The 24,075-nt window shown below is 36.0% G+C and overlaps 3 protein-coding genes across 4 annotated transcripts; 1 reads left to right on the forward strand and 2 right to left on the reverse strand.

The window, feature by feature from the left end:
• Positions 1-560: 560 nt before the first annotated feature.
• Positions 561-4,775, reverse strand: LOC128019615 (plasma membrane ascorbate-dependent reductase CYBRD1). Its single transcript, XM_052605692.1, has 4 exons — positions 4,501-4,775; positions 2,612-2,820; positions 1,838-1,992; positions 561-1,694 (listed from the first exon to the last, which is right to left on the reverse strand). Exons 1-4 carry the CDS (start codon positions 4,709-4,711, stop codon positions 1,427-1,429), a joined length of 843 nt encoding a protein of 280 aa, XP_052461652.1. The 5' UTR covers positions 4,712-4,775; the 3' UTR covers positions 561-1,426.
• A 371-nt stretch (positions 4,776-5,146) lies between these two features.
• Positions 5,147-12,271, reverse strand: dcaf17 (ddb1 and cul4 associated factor 17). Its single transcript, XM_052606986.1, has 14 exons — positions 12,088-12,271; positions 11,909-12,012; positions 11,432-11,522; positions 11,204-11,340; positions 10,111-10,189; positions 9,922-10,011; positions 9,705-9,812; positions 9,517-9,613; positions 7,863-8,005; positions 7,264-7,373; positions 6,951-7,038; positions 6,747-6,827; positions 5,614-5,769; positions 5,147-5,526 (listed from the first exon to the last, which is right to left on the reverse strand). The coding sequence occupies exons 1-14, from the start codon at positions 12,250-12,252 to the stop codon at positions 5,407-5,409; spliced, it is 1,569 nt and encodes a 522-aa protein (XP_052462946.1). The 5' UTR covers positions 12,253-12,271; the 3' UTR covers positions 5,147-5,406.
• mettl8 (methyltransferase 8, methylcytidine) lies at positions 12,211-23,766 on the forward strand. Of its 2 annotated transcripts, none has more exons than XM_052606989.1 (10): positions 12,211-12,337; positions 12,878-13,014; positions 13,770-13,861; positions 15,543-15,790; positions 15,916-15,965; positions 17,972-18,032; positions 19,207-19,346; positions 22,235-22,344; positions 22,633-22,698; positions 22,827-23,766. In XM_052606989.1, exons 2-10 carry the CDS (start codon positions 12,878-12,880, stop codon positions 22,976-22,978), a joined length of 1,056 nt encoding a protein of 351 aa, XP_052462949.1. In that variant the 5' UTR covers positions 12,211-12,337; the 3' UTR covers positions 22,979-23,766. The 2 variants fall into 2 exon arrangements, with proteins under 2 accessions (XP_052462949.1, XP_052462950.1); XM_052606990.1 differs by having other exon boundaries at positions 22,238-22,344.
• The last annotated feature ends 309 nt before the right edge of the window (positions 23,767-24,075 follow it).

A 24,075-nucleotide genomic window follows, 5' to 3' on the forward strand; every position in this document is an offset into this window, starting at 1 on the left:
AAATTATTTAAAACAATGAAATGCTAACTCAGAATATGAGGCAAAACTCTAATAATTAAATACACAAATGTATCTAATTCCATTTTATTAACTAATATCTTTGCTGCTGACCTTTGATGATCCAGTTCAACTATACTAATAAGCAGAGATGGTTTTAGATGAACTGACAATTCGGTTTCATAGTTTTGTATTGCTGAAGTGTTGAACCTTCCGGTCTTCTACTGTACAGACGTGAATTTACTTCTCCTTCAGCCTGAGGTTTATTCATTTTTGGTGTGAAAGGGCTTTTACAGTTGCTATAAATATAACTTCTTATATTAAAAACAATTAAGTCCCGCTCATATTTAAAAAGTTACTTGAAAGTAAAGCAAAAGTACAGTACATAAGCATTACTTTCCATAAAAAGTAACTAAGTAACGTAATTAGTTATTTTTTTAGGGAGTAACTCAATATTGCAATGCATTACCGTACTTATAAAAGTAAATTTCCCCAACACTGACTGGTTCATCGTATGAAGTTAACCTCACATTGCCATTTCAAAAGACAAAAAGGTCCACAAATATGTTAAAATATTTTATGATTTTAAGCATTTCATACAAAAATGATCCATCAAAGGATAAGTCATTTTGGTACCATAAAATACAATTCAAATCTTGTTTTGATATGTTCTAACAGATATACAAAACACTGTAAAAATGCCCCTAACAATAGCAGATTTCTATCGTAACAAAACTGAAAACATTTCAAATACAATCTCATGTTTAAAATGAACAAACTGGCTAATCAGGAGCGATACAAACACTTTATGACTGTAATAATGCAGTATAAATGTAACTGAGCTTTACACTAGTGTGTTAAATGTTATAATAGTGCAAATACTGATAAAAAAAGACACATCTTTAAAAGCAGCAGGGAGCTGGGAGTACAGGCATCTATATGTTCTTACGGACAGCAAAGAGATAATACAGCGCAAACACAGCTGTCAGTTTAAAATGCCCTTCAGACACGACAGTAGGAGTTTCAGCATTGATATTAAAGGGATAGTCCACGAAAAAATTAAATTCTGTCATGAATTACTCATGTTTGTGTTGTTCCAAACCTGTAAAAGCCTTCTATCATCTTCAGAACAAAAATAGGATATTTTTGATGAAATCTGAGCGCTTTCTGACCCTCCATAGACAGCAACACAACGGACACATTCATGGCCCAGAAAGGTATTAAGCACAAACTTTTAATTTTTGGGTGAACTATGCCTTTAAGGCAATACCTAGTGTTTTTTTTATGAATAACTTATATATATATATATATAGATATATATATATAAATATAAAAACAAACCCTAACCGGTTTGGAATGACACTGTTTTCTTTGAGATGAAATGAGCTAAAATCCACAAACTTGTTTCAAAACTCTCTTTTTTTAATTATTATCCAGACTCTTCTGCTTTTCCGTTGCGTCTGCGTGTCTCGAGGCTGGATTCATGCTCGGTCCTGGAGGTCATGGCGGAGCACACTTTGATGTCCTCTGGGCTCGTGCTGTTATCACTCAGGTCTTGTGTGACCTCTTCTCTCGGCCTCTTCCACGAGGGACGAGTAGCAATCCAGAGAACAAGACCACCAAATGCAGCAATGAGCAGCCCAAGAACATTTACCAAAACAGCTTCCGGTGGAGAGTCTTTATAAGCAGGGCTCTTCCTGTAAGACATTACAAACAACACTAAGAAACACCTTTACTATGCACAGATATGCTTTGGCTTTTAAAGCGCACAGGCACTGATTACATGTCACGCACAGATCCAGGACTCTGCATGGTGTGTGTTGTCTGAAGCTGTACTTACAGGCTAAATATGAGTTTCTCTGTGATGCCCATGAGAGCTGTGGCTATAACACTGATGAAGATGAACAGGCCACTGTAGATGTGTACAGGCATAAGAGCAGCACGCACGTACACCGGAGTTACAGGAATCAGATAGACGGTAATGCCCATAACTATCTAATAAATAATAAGAGAGAGGGGAACACATCATACACAAAAGGGCTCTAACATAAATGTTACAAGATTTCAATTACAACATACACACACACACTCTACTGGTCAAAGGTTGGGAATAATTACCATTATTTTTTTTTTTAAACATAGGAATTTTTCTGTTCTAAAATGCTGATTTGCTGCTCAGAACAAGTAGGATTGAAAAAAACTAATACTTGTATTGAACAAGGACATATTCAACTGATTAAAAGTGACAGTAAAGACATAAAAATATAAAGATATATATATATAAAGTAATAAAAAAATATATAAAAATGACATTTTCAAATAGGAAACTATTGCTCGACTTACTTGCAATGATATTTCACAATATTACTGGTTTTGTATAAAACATTAAAAACTGATAATAAAAAAATGCAGCCCCGAACATAAAGGACTTCTTTCAAAAACGTAATAAAAAAATGAATAATAATAATTATTTCAATCTTTTGACTAGCAGCGTTTAGGGTAGATAACAGATATCATTTAAACAATGTACTGAAATCCCAAAGACTATTTCACTAGTCAGGGTGGAAATGGTGTGAATTAGACGAATCATTTTGATGTAGGTGTGGAAGTAAACCTGTGCTGGGTAGAGTATGACAGCAGCCAGACCAATCCAGCTGTGCAGGCTGTACATGTTGGGGATGTTCTTTGCATTGTGGAAATCAAACACAGCCACCACAGAAATGACAGCCAAGATGAAGGCCATAATATTCAGCCCTGCGTGGATCAGCTTCATCATCTGCTTGCTGCACCTCCAGGTCCATGGCAGCCGATACACAACAATCGCTAAAGAAGAAGAACTATTATTTTTTTATATAAACAATGCAATCTTGATTCAATCCAGCAGTGTGAAATAAAACATTTAACATATTTGTAGAGCGATGACCACCCCCTACTACTGGCCACCCCTAGGATTATTTGCAGTGGGTACTATTAATTTAAACGCAGAATGTAAATTCACAATAGTTTAAGAAGTGGAAAAAAAGTGCAGCACCTGCTGCAGCCACAGTTTTGCGTCTCTGAGCAACATTAAAGTGTTTCGTTCCTGAATGAATGAACCATTTAAATGATTCGGTTCAATCGCAATGACTCACTTATTAACAGTGACTCGCTGCCACCTATTGGCGGTTTTAATTTCACATTTTATGGAACCTTTTCATTTTTTAAATAATTTCAAACATCAGTTTTCAATATTTTATCTTTAAAATATCAAAACATTTTTTATTAATTTGTAACTGCAGGTTAAATTATTCCATGTTCCACGGAGCTGCATTAAACAGTGTGTAAAAACATCTAAATGGCACTTCAGATGCAGCTTCTGTTTTATCTGCATTGCAAAGATACATTTTGTTGATAATGATTGCATTTGCTTGGTAAAAGCCCAAATGCAAGTATTTGACCTAAAAGATGGTGCACACTTTTAGAATCAATGGTGTAAAGGTAAAAATAAAATTTAAAAAAATCAGGTGTCAGCACAATTAAAAATAAGATATCAGCACAATAACACTCAGCAAAATAGTCTAATTATCGTTATCGATAAAATCCTAGAACTCACAGAGATATAACTTTTTGTCTATATTGCAAACCCTTAATTTTTTTTTCTTTATTTTAATGTGCCACCCCAAAATTTACTGTGGCCTCATTTGGCCACCCCTGTTAAAATTTTCTGGGGGCGCCACTGGTATGCTGGTTGTTATTTTAAATGCATTGCAGCTAACAGGAAACGTTCATAGAACTTTGGCCAAGATTCGTGCCAGCTATAAACAAACGTTTATCCAGTTATGTGGTCTTTAAGGTTATTTGGTCTTTATAATGTTCTCGAAACGTTATTTATACATCATGGAACGTTTTTTCTTTGGTTCAGCTGCACGGTCCTCTAATAGGTCTATGTTCATTTCACATTACTCTGTAAATTTTATATATATAATTTTCAGTTCATGGATATGTCTACTAACAAGATTACGAAATTAATCGGGTGCATTAAATAATAAGGACATACGAAAAAAAAAAAAAAAAAAAACTTTCCATAATGTGTGTAACTTATAAAATGGTACGTCCCTGAATATTTGTTTGCCCTAACGTTCGCAGAATGGAACGTTTTTGTAACTTAATAGGAACGTTAGCACAACGTTCTACACATTTTTTTTTGTTTTTCCTTGTTTTTGTTTTGTTGAATGAGTTAAAAGAAGAATTGTAAAAGTTTCGAATGGATTTCGCTAACATATTAACGTTAGCCCCTCGAGAAGCCGAACAAACATTTGTCGAAATCTAAAAATTAAACAACCTTCCCTATCACACCAAATTATCAGAAAAAAGCAGCATAACTTAACATTCACGTTAGATAACTAAAATGGTTAGGCTAGTTTATGAGTACCGTTAGTTGTGTGGTTTTTAAATCGTGCTCAAAGACGCAGGAATGCGAAACATCTGGCTGCTGATTGAAGTGTAAACACTCAAACTCCTCACCGAGTCCCTGAAGAAAAACAAAGCCGATCAGCATTAACAACGGGTGCCAGTTAAACTCCGCCGACCCCCCGTCCCAGCCAAGCCCCTCTCTGAAGTGTAGGACCCAGGTTAACGCCAAGGCGATCGACACAATCCCGAGCGCCAGAGCCAGAGAGAAGACGATGAGAAACTGCTTGTAGTCGTCCATCCTCGCAGTCTGCTGTGGACTCATGTGACTTCAGCAGGCCAGAGACCCAAGACAAGACGAGAGGGGGCTGGATCCCTTCTACACTGTCTCACCCAAACAAGAGGCTCTGTCTTAAACCCTAGTCAGCTCCCTATCTGGGCAGCATCACTGGAAGTGAAAATCAGCTTCGGAGGATGCATGTCATACCCAAAATGCAGTCTAGGAAGGAAGCAAACTAGGTTTTGAACTTATCATTATCCAAAATGCAACAGGTGAAGCTTATAATGCCCAGTAACACTTATTGTGGGCACAGTGTGTTTAAGTTTACACTTATAATGCTGTCTAGGTAGCAAGCTTACTAAGTTTTGGGACGGAGACTTCTTTCTTTCCCTTTTTTGTTTTTTTTATTCCAGCACTATTTTGTAACTAACCACAGTAAACTTATGCAACATCACTAGTTTCACAACGATGACAAGAAAGTACTGGTCACAAACTAGTCTTTATTAGTAAAGTTACAAGTAAATAACTAAATCCAAAAGCATTTCAAGTTCAATTGCATCAACGCATACATGTGTTTGTCCAGGGCTGTCATTATTCAATACAAACAACAGTGTGAAAGACTCATATATCTAAAAACAAATGTCTTTTGCTTCCAAGTTCTCAAAAATTCACATAGTATTTTTTTGAGAAATGCACTATGGTTCATTATTGATCATCACATACAGAAATATGAAAAGAGCTCATGGTTCATCCGAAGGTCGTCTCTTCATTTTATAAACATGGCAGCAGAATGAGTTATTTTTCTCCTGGACAGTGTGAATAATCGTGTCTCTGTCAAAGTAAACCTCGTGACTGTAGGTCTGGAAAACAACGTAGAGAGGATGCTTATGTTATGACCAATAGTGTGAATGATATCTTAAAACAGACTTCATTTATTCATGTCATACCACATCCCATGGCTCCTTTAGAGGAACTCTCTTCATTAAAAGCCCCGTCTTATTGTCATGTAGACGAAGATGGGCCTGTCCTTCATCTTCAGTCTGAGTGATGTCTACCACAGCCAACAGATCAAGTTCATCTTCATACTTCACCATTCTGAATGTCTAGAGAAGACCGTGGAATTACTACATGCAGACTAAAAACATAGCAGTCCGTCTCAGAGATGCACTAGACTCGAGTGAGTTCACTCAATCAGCCACGTCTAGGTACATTATTCCAAAACATTATATATATATATATATATAAAAAAAAAAAAAAATATTCCAATTAGTCCAATTATTCCAAATAAAGTTTCCAATTAGAATAAAAAATTGCTTCTACAGGGTTTGCCACAAATGATAGTTCAGGTAAAAATGACAATTTTGTCATCGTTTACTCACCATCATGTTAAAATACTGTATGTATGCAAGTAAAGTTGGACATACATATCCAGATTTATGTAAAGTGCTGAGCGATATTTTGCAATTAAATAAAATCAGAAATTTGCTGTATAGAGTGTTGCTTTACATGAGTGTACTGCATGTATGTTAATAAAGTTGTGTATATAATATACACCCAACTTTATGTGAAGCTCTCTGATTGTATTTTAGATTTCTGTAGATTATATAATAAAAAAAGAAATGTTCCAAAACCTTGTAACTTGTTCTTCTATGAAACATATGTTCGTACAGTGAAAGAATACACTGATCAAACATAAAAAAAAAACTCTCAAAAAATACCAGAAAAGAAGTCCACACATTAAGTTCAAAGAGGCACATGAAGTGCATGAAAGTTCAGCATGAACATTTTACACAAGTTTTCTTTTTGTGTGTTTATGTATTTATATTTTCTATCATACAAGTTTGGGACAACATCAGGGTGGGAAAATAGTGAACTATTGCTTTGAGGGCCACAATAAACTTTCTGAGTTCCTTAGGAAGCCAAATATGCTGTTAATAGTTTTAAGATACCAACACACTGATCTGAAGAACCTAAAATGTAAAATCAAGATTTGTTCTCACTCAGGAACTCTATAAGATGAGGGATCTTCTCTGCACTGATGTTCTACACAGAACTACTGAAGAACGGTGATTTGCAGTACCTGCTGAGCTGGGTCATCATCTAACAGCTGGAATCTCCTTTTCACCGCACGGCCAGAAGACGTCACCATCACCTGAGGGGCCTGTGACGAAGAAGAACCACGCGTTACAAACGATGTTCTGCTTTTGAGAAAGTTCTAGTATTGATATTTCTATATTATTGCGATGCAACTACAGCTGGTTATGAACCCATAAACATCAGTTACACTATGGTCACGAGCAGCGGTGATGGAGAAGGCTGTGACTATCTCATACTTCCAGTCACATCCTGTTTCAGCCATGACCTTCAGAACACTGCGAGAGAGAAAATAAAAAATGACATTCACAGAGAAAAGAATAATTGGAGAAAACTCATTAACTACATGGTTTAATACTCTGATTGTTAATGTTAAGGTAATGGTTTCTTATTCAGTTGTTTATACTTGTTCACGGACTCTGTTTATAAGAAGATTCCTGTTATATAGGAATATTCAATGTGCAGTTTTGTCATATACAGTATTTAATAATTATTATACTCACTTTATTGTGCTGGGCCCAGCATGTATGATTCGACCCGAGTCATCTGGGTGAAAAAAGATCCAGTCTGCTTCTAGAGAGTCACATTTCATGTCCTGGACGCCATTCTTAGCCTGATGTGTAAAGTTGAGGGTTATTGATAGACAAGAGTCAAGCCAAATTGATTAGTATAGCACTTTTCACAATACATACGGTTTACTTAGTAGTATGCATCACCCTACGCAAGTATACTGTATGCATGCAGATAAAGTTGGGCATGCTTGCATATTCAACTTTAAATAAAGAGCAGGGCATAATACATATCACATTTTGCAATTAAATAAAAAAATCAAGCAACTGAAATTTGTATTTATATATATATATATATATATATATATATATATATATATATATATATATATATATATATATATAGTTGCCTGATAATAGTTTAGATATCTGCAAATCCTAATACTATGTGTCTTGCCCTAAGAGATAATAATAAGATTCAACATGTAGATAACAGACACACTTTACATATTTTAAGTGCATGTCTAGGCTCTAAATATATCACAGCTTGACTTTTTTTCCCTCAGAATATCTGTAGGAAGGAGAGTATTCACCAGCGCTCCGTCTGTGATAGAGCAGATATGATGGGTTCCTCTGTGTCTCTTGTGGTTGGGGGTGTAGATGTAGTGCCAGGGATGACCTCCGATCTGAACCCCGTTCTCAAAGTATGACATCTCAAACAATACGGGAGGACACTCTGTAGAGAGACGTGTTGACAACTCGCATGAAAACATAAAAAAAAAAAATCAGCAATTGTCACACCATATATGCAGTGCCTAAACATAAATTGTTGTTGCCGTTGTTTTCATTTTTTCTTAACTTACTCATACAGAGTCTATTATAATCAAGCAATCCAACTTATTTGCTTTAAAAACTATAAACACTACGAAGCATATCATGCGCATATGTTTTACCAGTGCTAAAAGATTAATAGTTTTTGGGAAATTATTTGGTCTACTATTACTACATTAGATTGTATTAGAAGTGCAATAGCCAATGTATATAAATAAGCATAATATAATATAATAACATAATATATATATATATATATATATATATATATATACATACACACACACACACACATACACAATTGCATAATAAATGAAAAGGAAATAGAATACAAAAAGATTAGAAAGGTAGTTAGATTTTTTAAAGAATAGAATTAGAATAGTGAGTGTTAAAGTTGGAGGGTCAAATAAAGATGGAAGAGATGGGTTTTAAGCCGATTCTTGAAGATGGTTAAGGACTCAGCTGCTTGGATTGAGTTAGGGAGTTCATTCCACCAGAAGGGGACATTTAATTTAAAAGTCCGTAAAAGTGACTTTGTGCTTCTTTGGGATGGCACAATCAAGTGATGTTCACTTGCAGAATGCAAGCTTCTAGAGGCACATAAGTCTGAAGTAACATATTTAGGTAAATGGGTGCAGAGCAAGTGGTAGTTTTGTAGTTAAACATCAATGCCTTGTATTCTATGCGAGCAGCTATTGGAAGCCAGTGCAAATTGATAAACAGAGGTGTGACGTGTATTCTTTTTGGCTCATTAAAAATTAATCTTGCTGCTGTGTTCTGAATTAATTGTAAAGGTTTGATAGAATTGGCTGGAAGACCTGCCAAGAGGGCATTGCAATAGTCCAGCCTGGACAGAACAAGAGCTTGAACAAGGAGTTGTGCAGCATGTTCAAAAAGAAAGGGCTTGATCTTCTTGATGTTGAATAAAGCAAATCTGCAGGATGGGACAGTTTTAGCAATGTGGTCTGAGAAAGTCAGCTGATCATCGATCATAACTCCAAGGTTTCTGGCTTTTTTTTTTCAGCCGTAGATCGCTGACAAGCTACGACATATCGAGTCCATTATCGCAGATGAATCGCCTTCGATAATGAACGCGATATGGCGTAGCTTGTCAGCGTTCTACGGCTCTGTCTATTAAATGCCACTCCAATTATAAGCAGGTGATGGCGATTTTAGCTGTAATCACGGAAGCAGCTTTACCTATTAGATGTTCATTATAATATCGTTAGATATATTGCCCAGCCCTAGAAGAGAGGAGTGACTGATACACATTAAGGTCAGTAGTATTTTTGGACTTGCGCCACACCCTTTCAACAGCTCTAAGCTTAGAACAGTGTTAGGGTAGGAACATTAGGGTGTAAATGAGAAGTATAAAGCACAGAACAGAAGGTATTTATTTACTGTATATACACCCACCATGAATGTGAATATTGACTGGAATGCCATATGGAACTTCTCCCACAATTCCTTTCATCTCACACTGCTGTCCCAGAGACAACTTCTCAATTCTAAACTGAAGTGAAAAGAACACATATGGAATTAAGACGGAAGAAACAGGCTCAATAAACCAAACAATCATAAAAAATCAATAATGTTTCCATTACCTTATTAACAATGTACTCAAAACTGTAAAGTTTGACATGTTTCGAGCTGTGTGACACAGCTAACACTCCCTGTGACAGCAGCACATCCACAGCCGTCTTACCGAAGACCTGAACATAACACAACCCATATATACTGATTTATTCATTCATTCATCTTAAAGAATAAAAAGAGACCTAACAAACTTTGTTCTGAACAATGTGGTAATTCAGATTTTACTTTTTTATTAATCTCCAGCATTCCTACAAGCTCTAGTGGAAAGACTTGAAATACGGCCAGATGCATGAGGATGTTATTATTAACACCAGCCTGAGAGAGAGAGAGAGAGAGAGAGAGAGAGAGAGAGAAAGTGAACCAACTGCATATAGAGCAAGTACAATGCAGATATGAGCCCCAGTAATGTCTGACCTGTCGTTCCAGAGTCGTCTGTTTGCCCTGAATTGATCTGACATATAATGTCTCCTGCGAGGAGTCCCAACCTAAAGATCTGTTAACAGACTCATATCAATACATCAAAAACACATTCCAGCAATCAATTTGTAAAGACATTTCAGATATGTTGACAAAATTTCAAAATTTGCTTTTGTTGAAAATTATACTGTAACTTGACACAAAATACAACTTGTTCATTAAAGTTATTCCCACCACTTCATTCTATCGTTTAGCTCCTACAACCAAAACTATACAGATAGACAGACACAGACAGACAAGACAGACAGAGACAGACACAGGCAGATAGACAGAGAGACAGACAGACAGAAAGACAGACAGACAGACACAGACAGACAGACAGACAGTGACAGACAGACACAGACAGACAGACAGACAGACAGATTGACAGACTGCCAGACAGACGGACAGGTGGATAGACAGACTAGATAGACAGACATAGATAGATAGATAGATAGATAGATAGATAGATAGATAGATAGATAGATAGATAGATAGACAGACAGACAGACAATATAGATAGATAGACAGACAGACAAGATAGATAGATAGACAGACAGACAGACAGACAGACAGACAGACATACTAGATAGATAGACAGACAGACAGACAGACTAGATAGATAGATAGATAGACAGACAGACAGACAAGATAGATAGATAGATAGACAGACAGACAGACAGACAGACAAGATAGATAGATAGATAGATAGATAGATAGATAGACAGACAGACAGACAGACAGACAGACAGACAGACTAGATAGATAGATAGACAGACAGACAGACAAGATAGATAGATAGACAGACAGACAGACAGACAGACTAGATAGATAGATAGACAGACAGACAGACAGACAGACAGACTAGATAGATAGATAGATAGACAGACAGACAGACTAGATAGATAGATAGATAGATAGATAGATAGATAGATAGATAGATAGATAGATAGATAGACAGACAGACAGACAGACATACTAGATAGACAGACAGACAGACAGATAGACAGACAAATAGATAGACAGACAGATGGACAGATAGAGAGATAACCTGAATTTGAAAACCGAGGAGAGGTAGATCCGCTCTAGTGTTTTTCCTGTGTCAGCTGAGAGCCGATATAACCAGTTATGAGCTGTTAGAACCAGCAGACATGACTTCTGGTCTGAAGCGTTTGGTAGAACCTTGTCCTGCAAATATATCAGTTACACACAAAGTTAAAGGCGACATTTATTTTGCATATGGAAATATGAATGATGTGCAGCAGCTGATCAAACTCACTAGAGGACACTGGCATAATAAAGCATCTTCAATCTTCTCTGTTCTGGGGGCTTTGGGGAGCTCATACAGCAGTTCTGGCTCAGACAAAAGGCTGTGGTTTTTAATAAATGTGAACCATATTAATAGATGTCACACTGTAGCATCACTTAAATATATCACTTTAATATAAGGTCTCATTTGTTAACTTTAGTTAATGCATTAACTAACATGATCTTACAATGAAGAATATATTTTTATAGAACATTTGTTAATGTTAGTTAATAAAAATGTCCATGCTAGTTCACGGTGCATTAACTAATTTTGAAAAAAAAAAAACTTTTGACCTTAAAATGCCTTAGTAAATGCAGAGATTAACATTAACCAAGATTAATAAATGCTGTAGAAGTATTGCTCATCATTAGTTCGTTAACAAATGAAAATTTTTTGTATAATGTTTACCAGTGACTATAAACAGTAATATCAGACTATATGGTTTACCTGCTGTAGCAACACCTGTAATTATCAAAGTATAACCGTCCACTTTCATAAGCGATGAGAGACTTGGAAGTCTTGCTCCAAACCTTTGTGAATTCTGCACCATCCTATAAAGTCATGATGAAAGTCAAGCAAATGTATGTGTGTTTGTATTTATATATATTAAACACAGCAATACATACTTGGAGAATGATGTTTCTTAGGATCTTAAGATTTGCTCCCAGTAATCTGCCAATGTCATTGGAGCAGGATCCAGTGGCTCTTGAAGTCAGTATATCACAGCTGTTTTTACTAGTGCGTGTGCACGCAGGGGGGCGCTGCGCGCATGAAGACGGGAGCGCGCACATAGGAGACGGCACTACTCACTCACACCATAAATAAACACTGACTAACACAAAACTAAGCAGAATAATCTTCAGAAATGACATCGAAGTAAGTGTTGGGTGAAGTCAATTCTCTGTCTTTTTATATTCAGATTCGAATTCATATGATTGTTATCCAAACTACAACAGTTCCTACAGGATTAACGAATATACTGCAGAACATCTGCGTCTTTTGACTTAACTTAACGTACATAATTAAAATACAAGCAATTACATTATTTCATTTTACTTTTATTATAATTAAAGCTGCGTATTCATTAGACATTATTTGCTACTAAGCTAAGCTAACTGTTAACCGCTAACGTTTCAGTTGTTTACACAAATAATCTCATCAAGCATTTGAAAAACTTGGCGAAATTATAAAACATGTTCGAATGAAAATCGTACAATTCTCTGCTTCTAGTAGTAATTTCTTTGCTTGCTTTAAAATTGTAATCAGCGTACAAACCGCTCACATGTGTTTACAAAATCTTCCGGGTGTACGTCATCTGCAGACGCATGTTTCCGGCTGGGATATGTAGTTTAATACTTCACATTAGTATGAGGTGTTTTCAAGTTTGTAATCTGAGTGATGAATGGATGTTCTCAGATGAGGGGGCTCTTGAAGCTGAGTGTCCGAGCTGTGAGCTGTGTTCCCCGCAGACCGTGCAGTGGAGGAAGACCCCCCGCGCCGCTGGGAGCAAGAGTCCTCACCAACCCACGGGACATCTTTCAGCACAACATGTGGTAAAGACGAATGAGTTATCATGATGCCCACAGCAGCTCTTAGGTTCATATCTAAGCATTAGTTTTCAGTTCAGTTAAGACTTATGCACTAATTCAGTACAGTGAAATTCACATTCTAGATTTGCGAGCTCATATCGTACTCTATGGACAGGACTATTTAAGTGGACATGAACAGTAAAAAAAATAAGTTGATTGAGAAGAAATTATGAATTGCAGAACCTACAATACACACAATTTACTGTAAAATAAATGTTAAAAGACATTATTAGGTTACTTAATAATGTGTATGGTAGCCTGCTCAGATGACTCTAAATAGTTGTTTGTCAGCTGTAATATAATAAAGATTTAAGCTTATGGTCATACCAATTGCTTGGTAAAAAAAAAAAAAAAAAAAAATTAGATAATGTAGATTTCTGTAAATAATTAAATTCAACACATCATTACCAGTGCGTAAGAATAAAATACAAATAAACCTGAAAATCATTGGGATGTGCCCATAGATGAGAAAAAAAAAAAAAGCTTGGGAGGAACCTGGGGTTATATTAACCAAAAATCAAGAACTTCGATTTTTTTTTGTAATTTATTTGACTAATTAAATCTAATAATACTAAGAATTGTTACTCCTTTAGAAAATAGTCTTTTAATGATAGTGTTTGCATTTTTCCTGGCAGATTTAATGCAAATTTAAAATTCAAAAGTAGTGAAAAGAAGTGTTTGATCCGTTAAGTGTAATTGATGTTGATTCTGTGCTCCAGGGATCATGTGCAGTGGACAGAGGAGGAGACCGAGGAAGCCCGGCAAAAAGCAGAGCAGAACTCTGAAGAGAAGATTCCTGTAGAAGAGCAATGTGAGTGTTTAAAAACCCAACATTCATATACAGTGGGTAAAGAAAAGAATCAGACATGACATGTTTATTCTTTCAACATGTCAGAATAAAAATTATAATAACCACGATTCTTCATTTCAGGCTGCAAAGCAACGATTATGTGATTATTTTAAAAGGGGTTGATTCTTTTCTATACCCAATGTACAGGCGCATCTCAATAAATTAAAATGTCGTGGAAAACTTCATTTATTACAGTAATTCAACTCAAAAAGTCTTTGGTTCTTTAAATTTGGATGATTTTGGCTCACATTTAACAAAAACCCACAGAATCACTATTTCAACAAATTGGAATACTTCATAAAACCAAAAAAAAAAACATGTTTAGTGAATTGTTGGCCTTCTGGAAAGTATGTTCATGTACATGTACTCAATATTTGGTAGGGGCTCCTTTTCCTTTAATTATTGCCTCAATTCGCCGTGTCATGGAGATGATCAGTTGGTGGCACTGCTGAGGTCGTCTGGAAGCCCAGGTTTCTTTGACAGTGGCCTTCAGCTCATCTGCATTGTTTGGTCTCTTGTTTCTCATCTTCCTCTTGACAATAGCCTATGGATTCTCTCCGGGGTTCATGTCTGGTGAGTTTACTGGCCAGTCAAGCACACCAACACCATGGTCATTTAACCAACTTTTGGTGCTTTTGGCAGTGTGGGCAGGTGCCAAATCCTGCTGGAAAATGAAACCAGCATCTTCAAAAACCTAGTCAGCAGAAGGAAGCATGAAGTGCTCCAAAATTTCTTGGTAAACGGTTGCAGTGACTTTGGTTTTCAAAAAACACAATGGACCAACACCAGCAGATGACATAGCACCCCAAATCATCACAGACTGTGGAAACTTAACACTGGACTTCAAGCAACTTGGTCCATGAGCTTCTCCACCCTTCCTCCAGACTCTAGGACATTTGTTTCCAAATGAAATACAAAACTTGCTCTTATCTGAAAAGAGGACTTTGGTCCACTGTGCAACAGTCCAGTTCTTCTTCTTAGCCCAGGTAAGACTCCTCTGACGTTTTCTGTGGTTCAGTAAATCTCTTGACACTTCTGTGTGTGATGACTCTTGATGCCTTGACCCAGCCTCAGTCTATTCCTTGTGAAGTTCACCCAAATTCTTGAATAGATTTTTCTTGACATAAGTCATAAGGCTGCAGTTCTCTGCGGTTGTGCACTTTGTCCTTCCACTCAACTTTCTGTTAACCTGCTTGGATACAGCCCGCTTCTTTGGCAATGAATGTTTGTGGCTTACCCTCCTTGTGAAGGGTGTCAACAATTGTCTTCTGGACAACTGTCAGATCAGCAGTCTTCTCCATGATTGTGTAGCCTAGTGAACCAGACTGAGAGACCATTTTGAAGGTTCAGGGAAATTTTGCATGTGTTTTGAGTTGATTAACTGATTGGCATGTCGCCATATTCTAATTTGTTGTGTGTTTTTGTTAAATGTGAGTCAAAATCATCACAATTAAAAGCACCAAAGACTTAAACTACTTCAGTCTGTGTGCACTGAATTTATTTAATACACAAGTTTCACAATTTGAGTTGAATTACTGAAATAAAGGAACTTTTCCTCGACATTCTAATTTATTGAGATGCACCTGTATGTGTTAAAACATGACACCTATTAATGGTTGCTAGCTTGTTTTTCTCCCACCAGCCAAATATGACAGAGAAGCTCATAAATATTGGGACCGATTTTATGGCATGCACCAGAGGAAGTTCTTCAGAAACCGAACTTGGCTCTTCACTGAGTTCCCAGAGCTTCTCCCTCCAGACGAGGAGCAGGAGCAGGACTTGTGCTCAGAGTCTGGGAGCAGAGAAAAGCAGCAGCCCTGTGGTTCCTGTACATTAACCAGCCATATGGACACATTCCCTGGACAGCATGCTGCTTTCAGGATACTAGAGGTATTACAGCCTTTGTTCAATAACTCAAGAACTATTTATTTATTGCAGATATACATAATAATTTGTGGTGTGTTAAATCATTTAGGTTTGAGATTCTGAGATTTTGTTTTGTGTGTTTTATGCAGGTGGGCTGTGGTGCAGGTAACAGTGTGTTTCCCATCATCAACACCATCAGGTGAGAGCGTCATCTTCACTTGTGTGGACAACAAAACCTCATTTCCTCAGAAGAAAAATCTCATTTTTAGTGCTTGGAGAAATTATGTAGAAGTTTGTCTGTCAATTAACCTAGCAGAGGACAAAAAGCATACACTATTCAAACGTTTGGGGTCAGTTAAGTAAACGGAGGAGCAAGAGAGTCTTACAAAACATGCAGAATTGATGCGCTACATGTAAACAACAGTCTTTGTTGTATTGTCCTGTCAAAGTTCCTTTGGAATTTCTGCAGGGTTTTCCGTTAGTGGGCGGAGCTAATGTGCAAACCACAATCTCATTGGCTGGTGCTCAGCTATTATCATCCCTGTTTTGATTTCAGCGAATCAGTTCGAGGCAGACAAAGTGATTAATATTCATGAATCCAGCAGCTTGTTAATCCTGGGTGCATTTTATATTGTTGTTATAAGTAGAATTTGTATAAAATAATAATTTTTTTAATTTTTATTATCTTATTAGTATTAGTATCTTATTAGTATTACACGGTTACCAAGTTTGAACTAATTGCTAAACTTCTATTATTAAATAATACTTGATTATCATATTATAATGCTTGAACTGCTTGACTTACTGATGTTAAGAGTCTACTTTCAGATATTTAAAGGGGGGGTGAAATGCTCGTTTTCACTCAATATCCTGTTAATCTTGAGTACCTATAGAGTAGTACTGCATCCTTCATAACTCCAAAAAGTCTTTAGTTTTATTATATTCATAAGAGAAAGATAGTCTGTACCAATTTTTCCCGGAAAAACACGACAGGCTGGAGGCGTGACGTGTGGGCGGAGCTAAAGAATCACAACGCCAGTAGGCTTTTGTGTTGAGAGCGTTTGGACGCTGTAACAGCTGTGAAGGCTGAAACTGAACGAGAGCAGCAGCAGCAACGACTCTCTCTGAGCGGGGCTCGAACCCGGGTCTCCGGCAGGGGAGGGGGACGCACTAACAAGTAGGCAGAGATATTTTAAGCAGATTTATTCACCGCATGCGGTTCCAACACACGATCGTGACCCTTTTTCATTGGGACTGCATTATCCTTAAGAAATAAACGATGTGCAAATCAGGCGTCAAACTGGGCCTTGTTTGTAAAACAAGCATCTTCGAAATGCAGGGAACTCCGTTGATGCTCTGTAAAAATAAACTCCATCCACTGGTCCCTTAATGCTGTTTCTCTTTAGGTAATCTGTGCAGGGTTGTCTTGCCCTGGCAACCAAAAACACACTCCTTTTGTGACATTTCGCGACACTCTTGCTCTGATCAGTGAATGTCTGTGCTCTCAGTGCTCTGCTATACGGGAGCGCGCGCTCTTCTAGCAGACGTGCCCTAGGACCCATATAAGGAAATTCCACTCCATCTAACGTCACACAGACCCATACTCGAAAAAAACTTTCCGAAACTTGTGACAAATCGGAAGGAGTATTTTTGTTCCAAAAATACTCCTTCAAACGTACAACTTAATTTTTGAGACTTTGTCCATGTTTAGCATGGGAATCCAACTCTTTAACAGTGTAAAAAACTCAGTATGCATGAAATAGCATTTCACCCCCCCTTTAAAAAGCTGTTCCATTTTACAAATATTCTATATATGTATATGTATGTATATATATATATATATATATGTGTGTGTGTGTGTGTGTGTGTGTGTGTGTGTGTATATATATATATATACACACACACACACATATATATATATCACACACACACACACACATGCATATATATATATATATATATATATATATATATATATATATATATATATATATATATATATATATATATATATATATATATATACATACACACACACACACACACACACACACACACACATATATGTATGTATTAGCCAATGGCGATTCAATTCCCAAGGTCCATAGAAGGTTGTCTAAAATTGAGTCGAGATGGAAATCAAAAGTTGAAATAGAAACCGTTATTGGGAGTATCATGTAAGCAGGTGTATTTGTGTATCTGTAGGAGCAGTAAGGCGTTTCTGTACTGCTGTGACTTCTCATCTCAAGCGATTGAGCTCATCCAGGTGAGTGACAGTCACATGTGTGCCACCCTTACATCAGTCAGAGCCCACACACATCCCAGATTTACATTAGCCAAAGCCTTTGAGACTGGATGAAGATGGAGAGGGCAACATATCCTGTTCTCCATTCATATTAATGACAGCTGATAAGTCGTGTGGGAGTTTGGCTCTGTCTCCTGGTGCTTGATGCTTTTTGATATGCAGAGACCTTCATTAAATGCCAACAGCAGGACATATTGAATGGTGGGGGACGTGACATCCACAGCATGCCCACAGCGGCATTTCTATTGCAACAGTATATTCTTGATTTACAGTAAAAACTTGTTCTACTTTCAATAACTGTTCTCGTTAACTAACATTTTTACATTTTGTGAAGAAAATTGAATTTGCCTGTGCTAAAATCACAAATGTTGCTTGAGTGTTGGTCTAAGTCGTGTGTGCGCGCGCGCGCGTGTGTGTGTGTGTGTGTGTGTGTATAGATAGATATATATACTGTTCTTGAATTTCACAGCTTCCACACACAAAAAAAAAGTTTTTAACACCGATAAATTTAAGATGAAGAAATGTGTCTCGAAGACTGGTGTACTGGCAGGAATGAAGTAGTCTTTAAAATATATTCAAAAAGATTTTTTTTTATTTTGATTGTAATAATATTTCACAAAATTACTCATTCACTATATTTTTTATTAATTATATGTAGCCAGACTTAAAGAGCCTATGATGACTTATAAGTAATTTCAATTATTATAATAATTCTTTTTTTGTTAAAACAAGTTAGTAAACAGCATTTCTCAGTGCTTAAAAATATGTAATTGAATATATACTGTATATATACAATATCTGAAGTGCTACTGTATATTTAATGGTAGTACTGAATTTAATTAATGCTAGTTATAATTTTTATAAAATTTATAATAGGCTTCATTTATGTTTTTTTTATCCAAAATGAATAATTATTAATAGTAATTTTATTAAGTGTAATTAAAGCAATTCCCATGTCATTTGTGTAATTAAAGTGTCAACCGCTTTCGTATTAAAATAAATGTCACTCATATCATGTGTTAATTGTATGAGTATGATTAAATCTTTTCAGTGTTATTCCATGAAGGCAGAATCTAAATTTCTTGACAAACACTGCAGTCATTTGAGGACAGTTGTGTGTGTTTTCGGCTTGCAGGAGCACCCAGACTATGACCCTGCAGTGTGTCACGCATTTGTGCGGGACATTTGTGACACGACGTCCCCATTTCCCTTCCCCCCCGAGAGTCTGGACATTATTCTGGTGGTCTTTGTGCTCTCTGCCATCCACCCAGCACGGTAATAAAGGTCACACACACACATTCATCATCTGAACACACTTACCCAGCATGCACCTGACATTAGAGTCAGTTTATTTGACATGTGTCCTCGCTTACAGCAGTCATTCCCACTTTATCCTGCTGGTGTGTCCTTAACTCAAATCTACCTATTATTACCTAATATTTAGAAGTGTGATTTATACACACCATCGGGACAGTTCGTAGGTTTATGTTAAAACATGAAGTTCATTCTCAGACTCATTTCTCTTGGATTCAGTGGATATAATTGGATATGATTGTTATATCAGGACCAACAATGTGGCTTCAGAAGTAATGTAAGAAATCCTCAAACATAAACATGATCTTGACAGCTCTTTAGCAGTGTTATGGAAAACTGCGTGTCTGAGATGGTCAGTTTACATATTTTCCCACAGCTCTGGAGTATTTATGATTTGTTTCCGTGTGAAATAAGAGCAAATGAGAAGCCCTTGAATGAGCTCAGATCGTCTGCACTTGCACTAACAGAACCACAGACCAGCATCTCATCTCTTTTGTTCATTTTAGCCTCTCTTCTTACTCTGAGATGTTTTGAACTAATGTTTCCATCGTTGTTTCCTCGTCAGATTCACAGATACATCATTAAGTTTTATCCATCCCTTCAAATGTTCAATACTGAATCCGGAGTGCTTGTTTGAGTTATTTATACACTACACTTATTAGTTACCATGGGCTGAAGAATCTGGATCAAGTTTACTTGGTGATAGCTTATGGATGATATATATAAGAGTTTGGGTCAAGACACATCCATTTATAATAATTTGAGTAAAAAGTGTTTTCTTTACCAAGAGAGTGACGATGAAAACCACTATTTTCTGTTTCAAACCTTGACATAGCATCTTTAGGATATGATAACATAAAAAAAATTAAATCAAGATTCTGATTTTCAAAGATTTATTATACAATTGTATAATCCCCCCTCCCCCCCAAAATACAATAAATCCATGAGACTTATTATTTTATTTATTTCATTGAATCATTATAAAAGTTATTTTTTCATACTGAAAATACATAGTAAGTTAATCCACATGTGACAGGCTCTGAACTTGGTCAGTACTAATCTTATATAGATATCATATACATATACATATACATATATCAGAGGTGGAAAGAGTACAAAAATATTCTACTCAAGTAAAAGTACCATTACATTAATGAAATTTTACTTAAGTACAAGTAAAAGTACCAGTCTAAAATTCTACCAAAGTAAAAAGTAGATAATTTAAAATGTACTCAGAGTAAAACTTGCTTAGTTACATTTTAACAGTGGGAGCGAGGCAAAAATGGGACAGGGGCCTATTAATCTCAAACTAGTTGTTTTTAATTAAAGGAATCAGTTATTTAGAATAATAAGACATTTGGGCTGTTACTAGGGCAAATCAGTATCAACAAACCCATCTTTTCAATGCAGAGGAAACACATCAAATGTTGAATACTCATTTTAAATTATAAGAAATTAATTATTAAGAAAAAATCTAAGTATATGTGAAATTAAAATGGCCAGTGTGTGTCAGTAAGTTGCTGTTAATAGTTGAGTCATTGCGATTGAACCGATCATTTAAACGGTTGATTCATTCAGGCACTAAACAAATACAGAGAGAATTATTTTTTCCTATGGAAATGGATCAGAAACAGGCGATATGGTATCTAAAACACAAGTCTCTTAATTAACTTGTTTACTGAACTATTGTAAAAACAAAAACAAAAAAAAAACAATTCTATATGTAATCATGTTGATTTTTGGAGGAAAAAACTGCGTTCTTTAAGTGATATTGATTTACTATATGAAATTATACAAATATATACATTTTCTCCCCATATCTTCAATCATTCTAAATGCATTTTAGCAGACTGAATCACACAGTGAAAGAACGCACTAAATGCGCACATCATTAAAACAACAATTATGATATTATCGCAGACGATATATATCAGTACACTCCGCATCACTGTCGTTTTGGCTAATTTGTGCAAAGGCTCTTGCTTAAATGTCAAAGCTTCATTTTAACCACCGATGCAACTATTTATCTTACCTCTACATGCTTGCGAAGGGTTGATATCTTGTCAAGATTTTACAAGCTTCTAGTTTGGTCTTCCTAGGTAAACATAGCTAACACTCAATAATAGAGCATAAATATGGCCAGGGGTTTACTTCATTTCCTTCATAATTTTTTTTTACTCCATAAATAATGTTTTAAAATGCAGCAAAGTGCAGTACTTCAAACTAAATATGCTTAAGTAAAAGTAAAATTACAGATTTATGTATATATATTACGTTATATATATATATATATATATATATATATATATATATATATGTATGTGTATGTATGAGAGATTCACATGTGATTTATCATGCAGCCCTAAGTTTTGTTTGTTGATCACAAAGTAGATGAGGAAAACTAGGATGCCTGGTGTATTCAGAGCTCATTACTGTCTGGAGTGCGTGGAATGATGCGATATATCACGTTCTGCAGAGAAAGGAGACTGGCGTTTGTCGCGGTTTGGGAAAAAAAGGGTGAAAATTTGACCTAATAACTCATATCAGTTATTACAATAAATAATATATGTATAATAAATTGGGTATCGTTTTTTGCGTAAAATTTAACTTGGACTTGTCCATACCGACCAGATACTATACTGTATTTGGTGGAAACTCAAAAAAAAGAAGAAGAAAAAAAAGGTTTTTATCGTGTTTTGAAACTAAAATCTTCATATATATATATATATATATATATATATATATATATATATATATATATATGTATATATAATAGCCTTATAGCATCTCTGTTATTAATAAAATATGATTCTGCTTAAAACCCCTCTAAGTATTCTGGTTTCCTTCAGCAGAGCTCAAGATGTGGTGACGTCTTTGGCTGGATTCCTGAAGCAGGGAGGAATCATGCTGTTCAGAGACTATGGCAGATATGATCTGGCACAACTTAGATTTAAAAAAGGTGACCGTCTCTTGATCCACCTTGATCTGGGTCAGTCTTTTCACTTAATTAGTCACGTGTCAGCTGTGTAAATGACATGGTTTAAGTGCATACAGTATACTTTTTTTTTTTTTTTTCTCACACTCAGAATTGCCGCTAGAGTCACATTAGCATGTTGTGTGCCTCTTCATTCCTCAGAAAACACCAGATTAATTATTTATATTTGAATCTCGTGACAGTCCTAATATTGTGTTCTATTGAAACTTGATTGTTCTACTCTTTATAACCATGCACGAACACTTCCTATAGGCCAGTGTCTGTCTGAAAACTTCTACACGCGTCAGGATGGAACCTGTGTGTATTTCTTCACTAAAGGTAGAACCGTTTCAGCTGAATTTTGGATGTTGTTGTTAAATTCCTCCCCTATTATTTTTGAATTCCATCCCATTTTTGGCTCGCATAAACACCTACTATTCATGCTGCACATCCTGGTCTCTTTGCAGATGAGGTTCATCATTTGTTTTCCAATGCTGGTCTGGAGGAGCTTCAGAATCTGGAAGACAGAAGACTGCAGGTAAACAGAGGAAAGAAGGTGGTGATGCACAGAGTCTGGATGCAAAGCAAATACAGGAAGCCTTACCTGATTCCTGACTGAGCTCTCAAAGAACTGGGCTGAAGGCCTTAACTTGAACACAAAGTCCTTTCAACATTTTATGTGATAGACTTCAACTATAGCAAATGATGGAGATAACATTGGTATGTGCCACTATTTGTTTTTTATAGGTTTCAGTAAATTGCAATGAATTCATTGTCTTGTATTGCATTTTTAGGTAGTTGAGTGAATTAACATGATTGGAGTCTTGAAAGTTAACCGTGGTTCTTCTAAAAGTCACTTTAGAGTTTAATTAAAGAAACAGACATAATATTTAGTGCTGGGCAACGATTACCTTTACATAATCTATGTGTGTGTGCTGTGTATGCATATGTAAATGTGTATACACACATATACAGTATATATTTTTTAAAATAATTACATGTGTGTGTGTGCGCACGCGTGTACGTGTGTGTGTGTGTGTTTAAATGAGAAATATACACAGTACACACTCAAACATTATGTAAACATTGGCCAACACTAATTATATTATTTAATCATTAAAAATGTGTTTTCTTTCTTATTTTAAGATTATTTTGTGTACTGCTATACTCTTTTTGTATTAATTAGAACAAAATATGTGAACTGTCCATCCTCACAAAAAGGCCAGTTCAGTCAAACTTGATCATGTCACAGAAGATTGTATGATGCTTGTTCTTCAAACATGTATTTGCTCAGGTTTTTATTGAATGGTTTGTGATGTGGTATATTTATGTTTTTATGTGTAATGTTTTACATGTTTGATGTGGCAAATTGATTTTTCAAGAAATAAATTTGTAAAAAAATAAAAACGTTTATTGGACAGTTATTTCACAAATATACTCCACAGTCATAAGGATTCTAAGAGGTGTATCTTATACACAGTACAAGTCATTGTATTTATAAATTACATTGCATGAGATTGCATGGGAATTAATTTTTATATATATTAAAAAAATGTTTTCTGATAGAGCGATAGAAAATACAGTTTGTACAGAATAAAAACCATTACGCCTATGGAGAATCCCCACAAGGATGGTGAACCAGACTTTGTGTGTGATGGTAATGATTTGTAGACTGAAGGGAAAGTAATTTCTGAGTTGCCCCTGAAGTCTCCCACC

This window comes from Carassius gibelio, chromosome A9 (assembly GCF_023724105.1).
Source record: "Carassius gibelio isolate Cgi1373 ecotype wild population from Czech Republic chromosome A9, carGib1.2-hapl.c, whole genome shotgun sequence".
Taxonomy (NCBI): Eukaryota; Metazoa; Chordata; class Actinopteri; order Cypriniformes; family Cyprinidae; genus Carassius; species Carassius gibelio.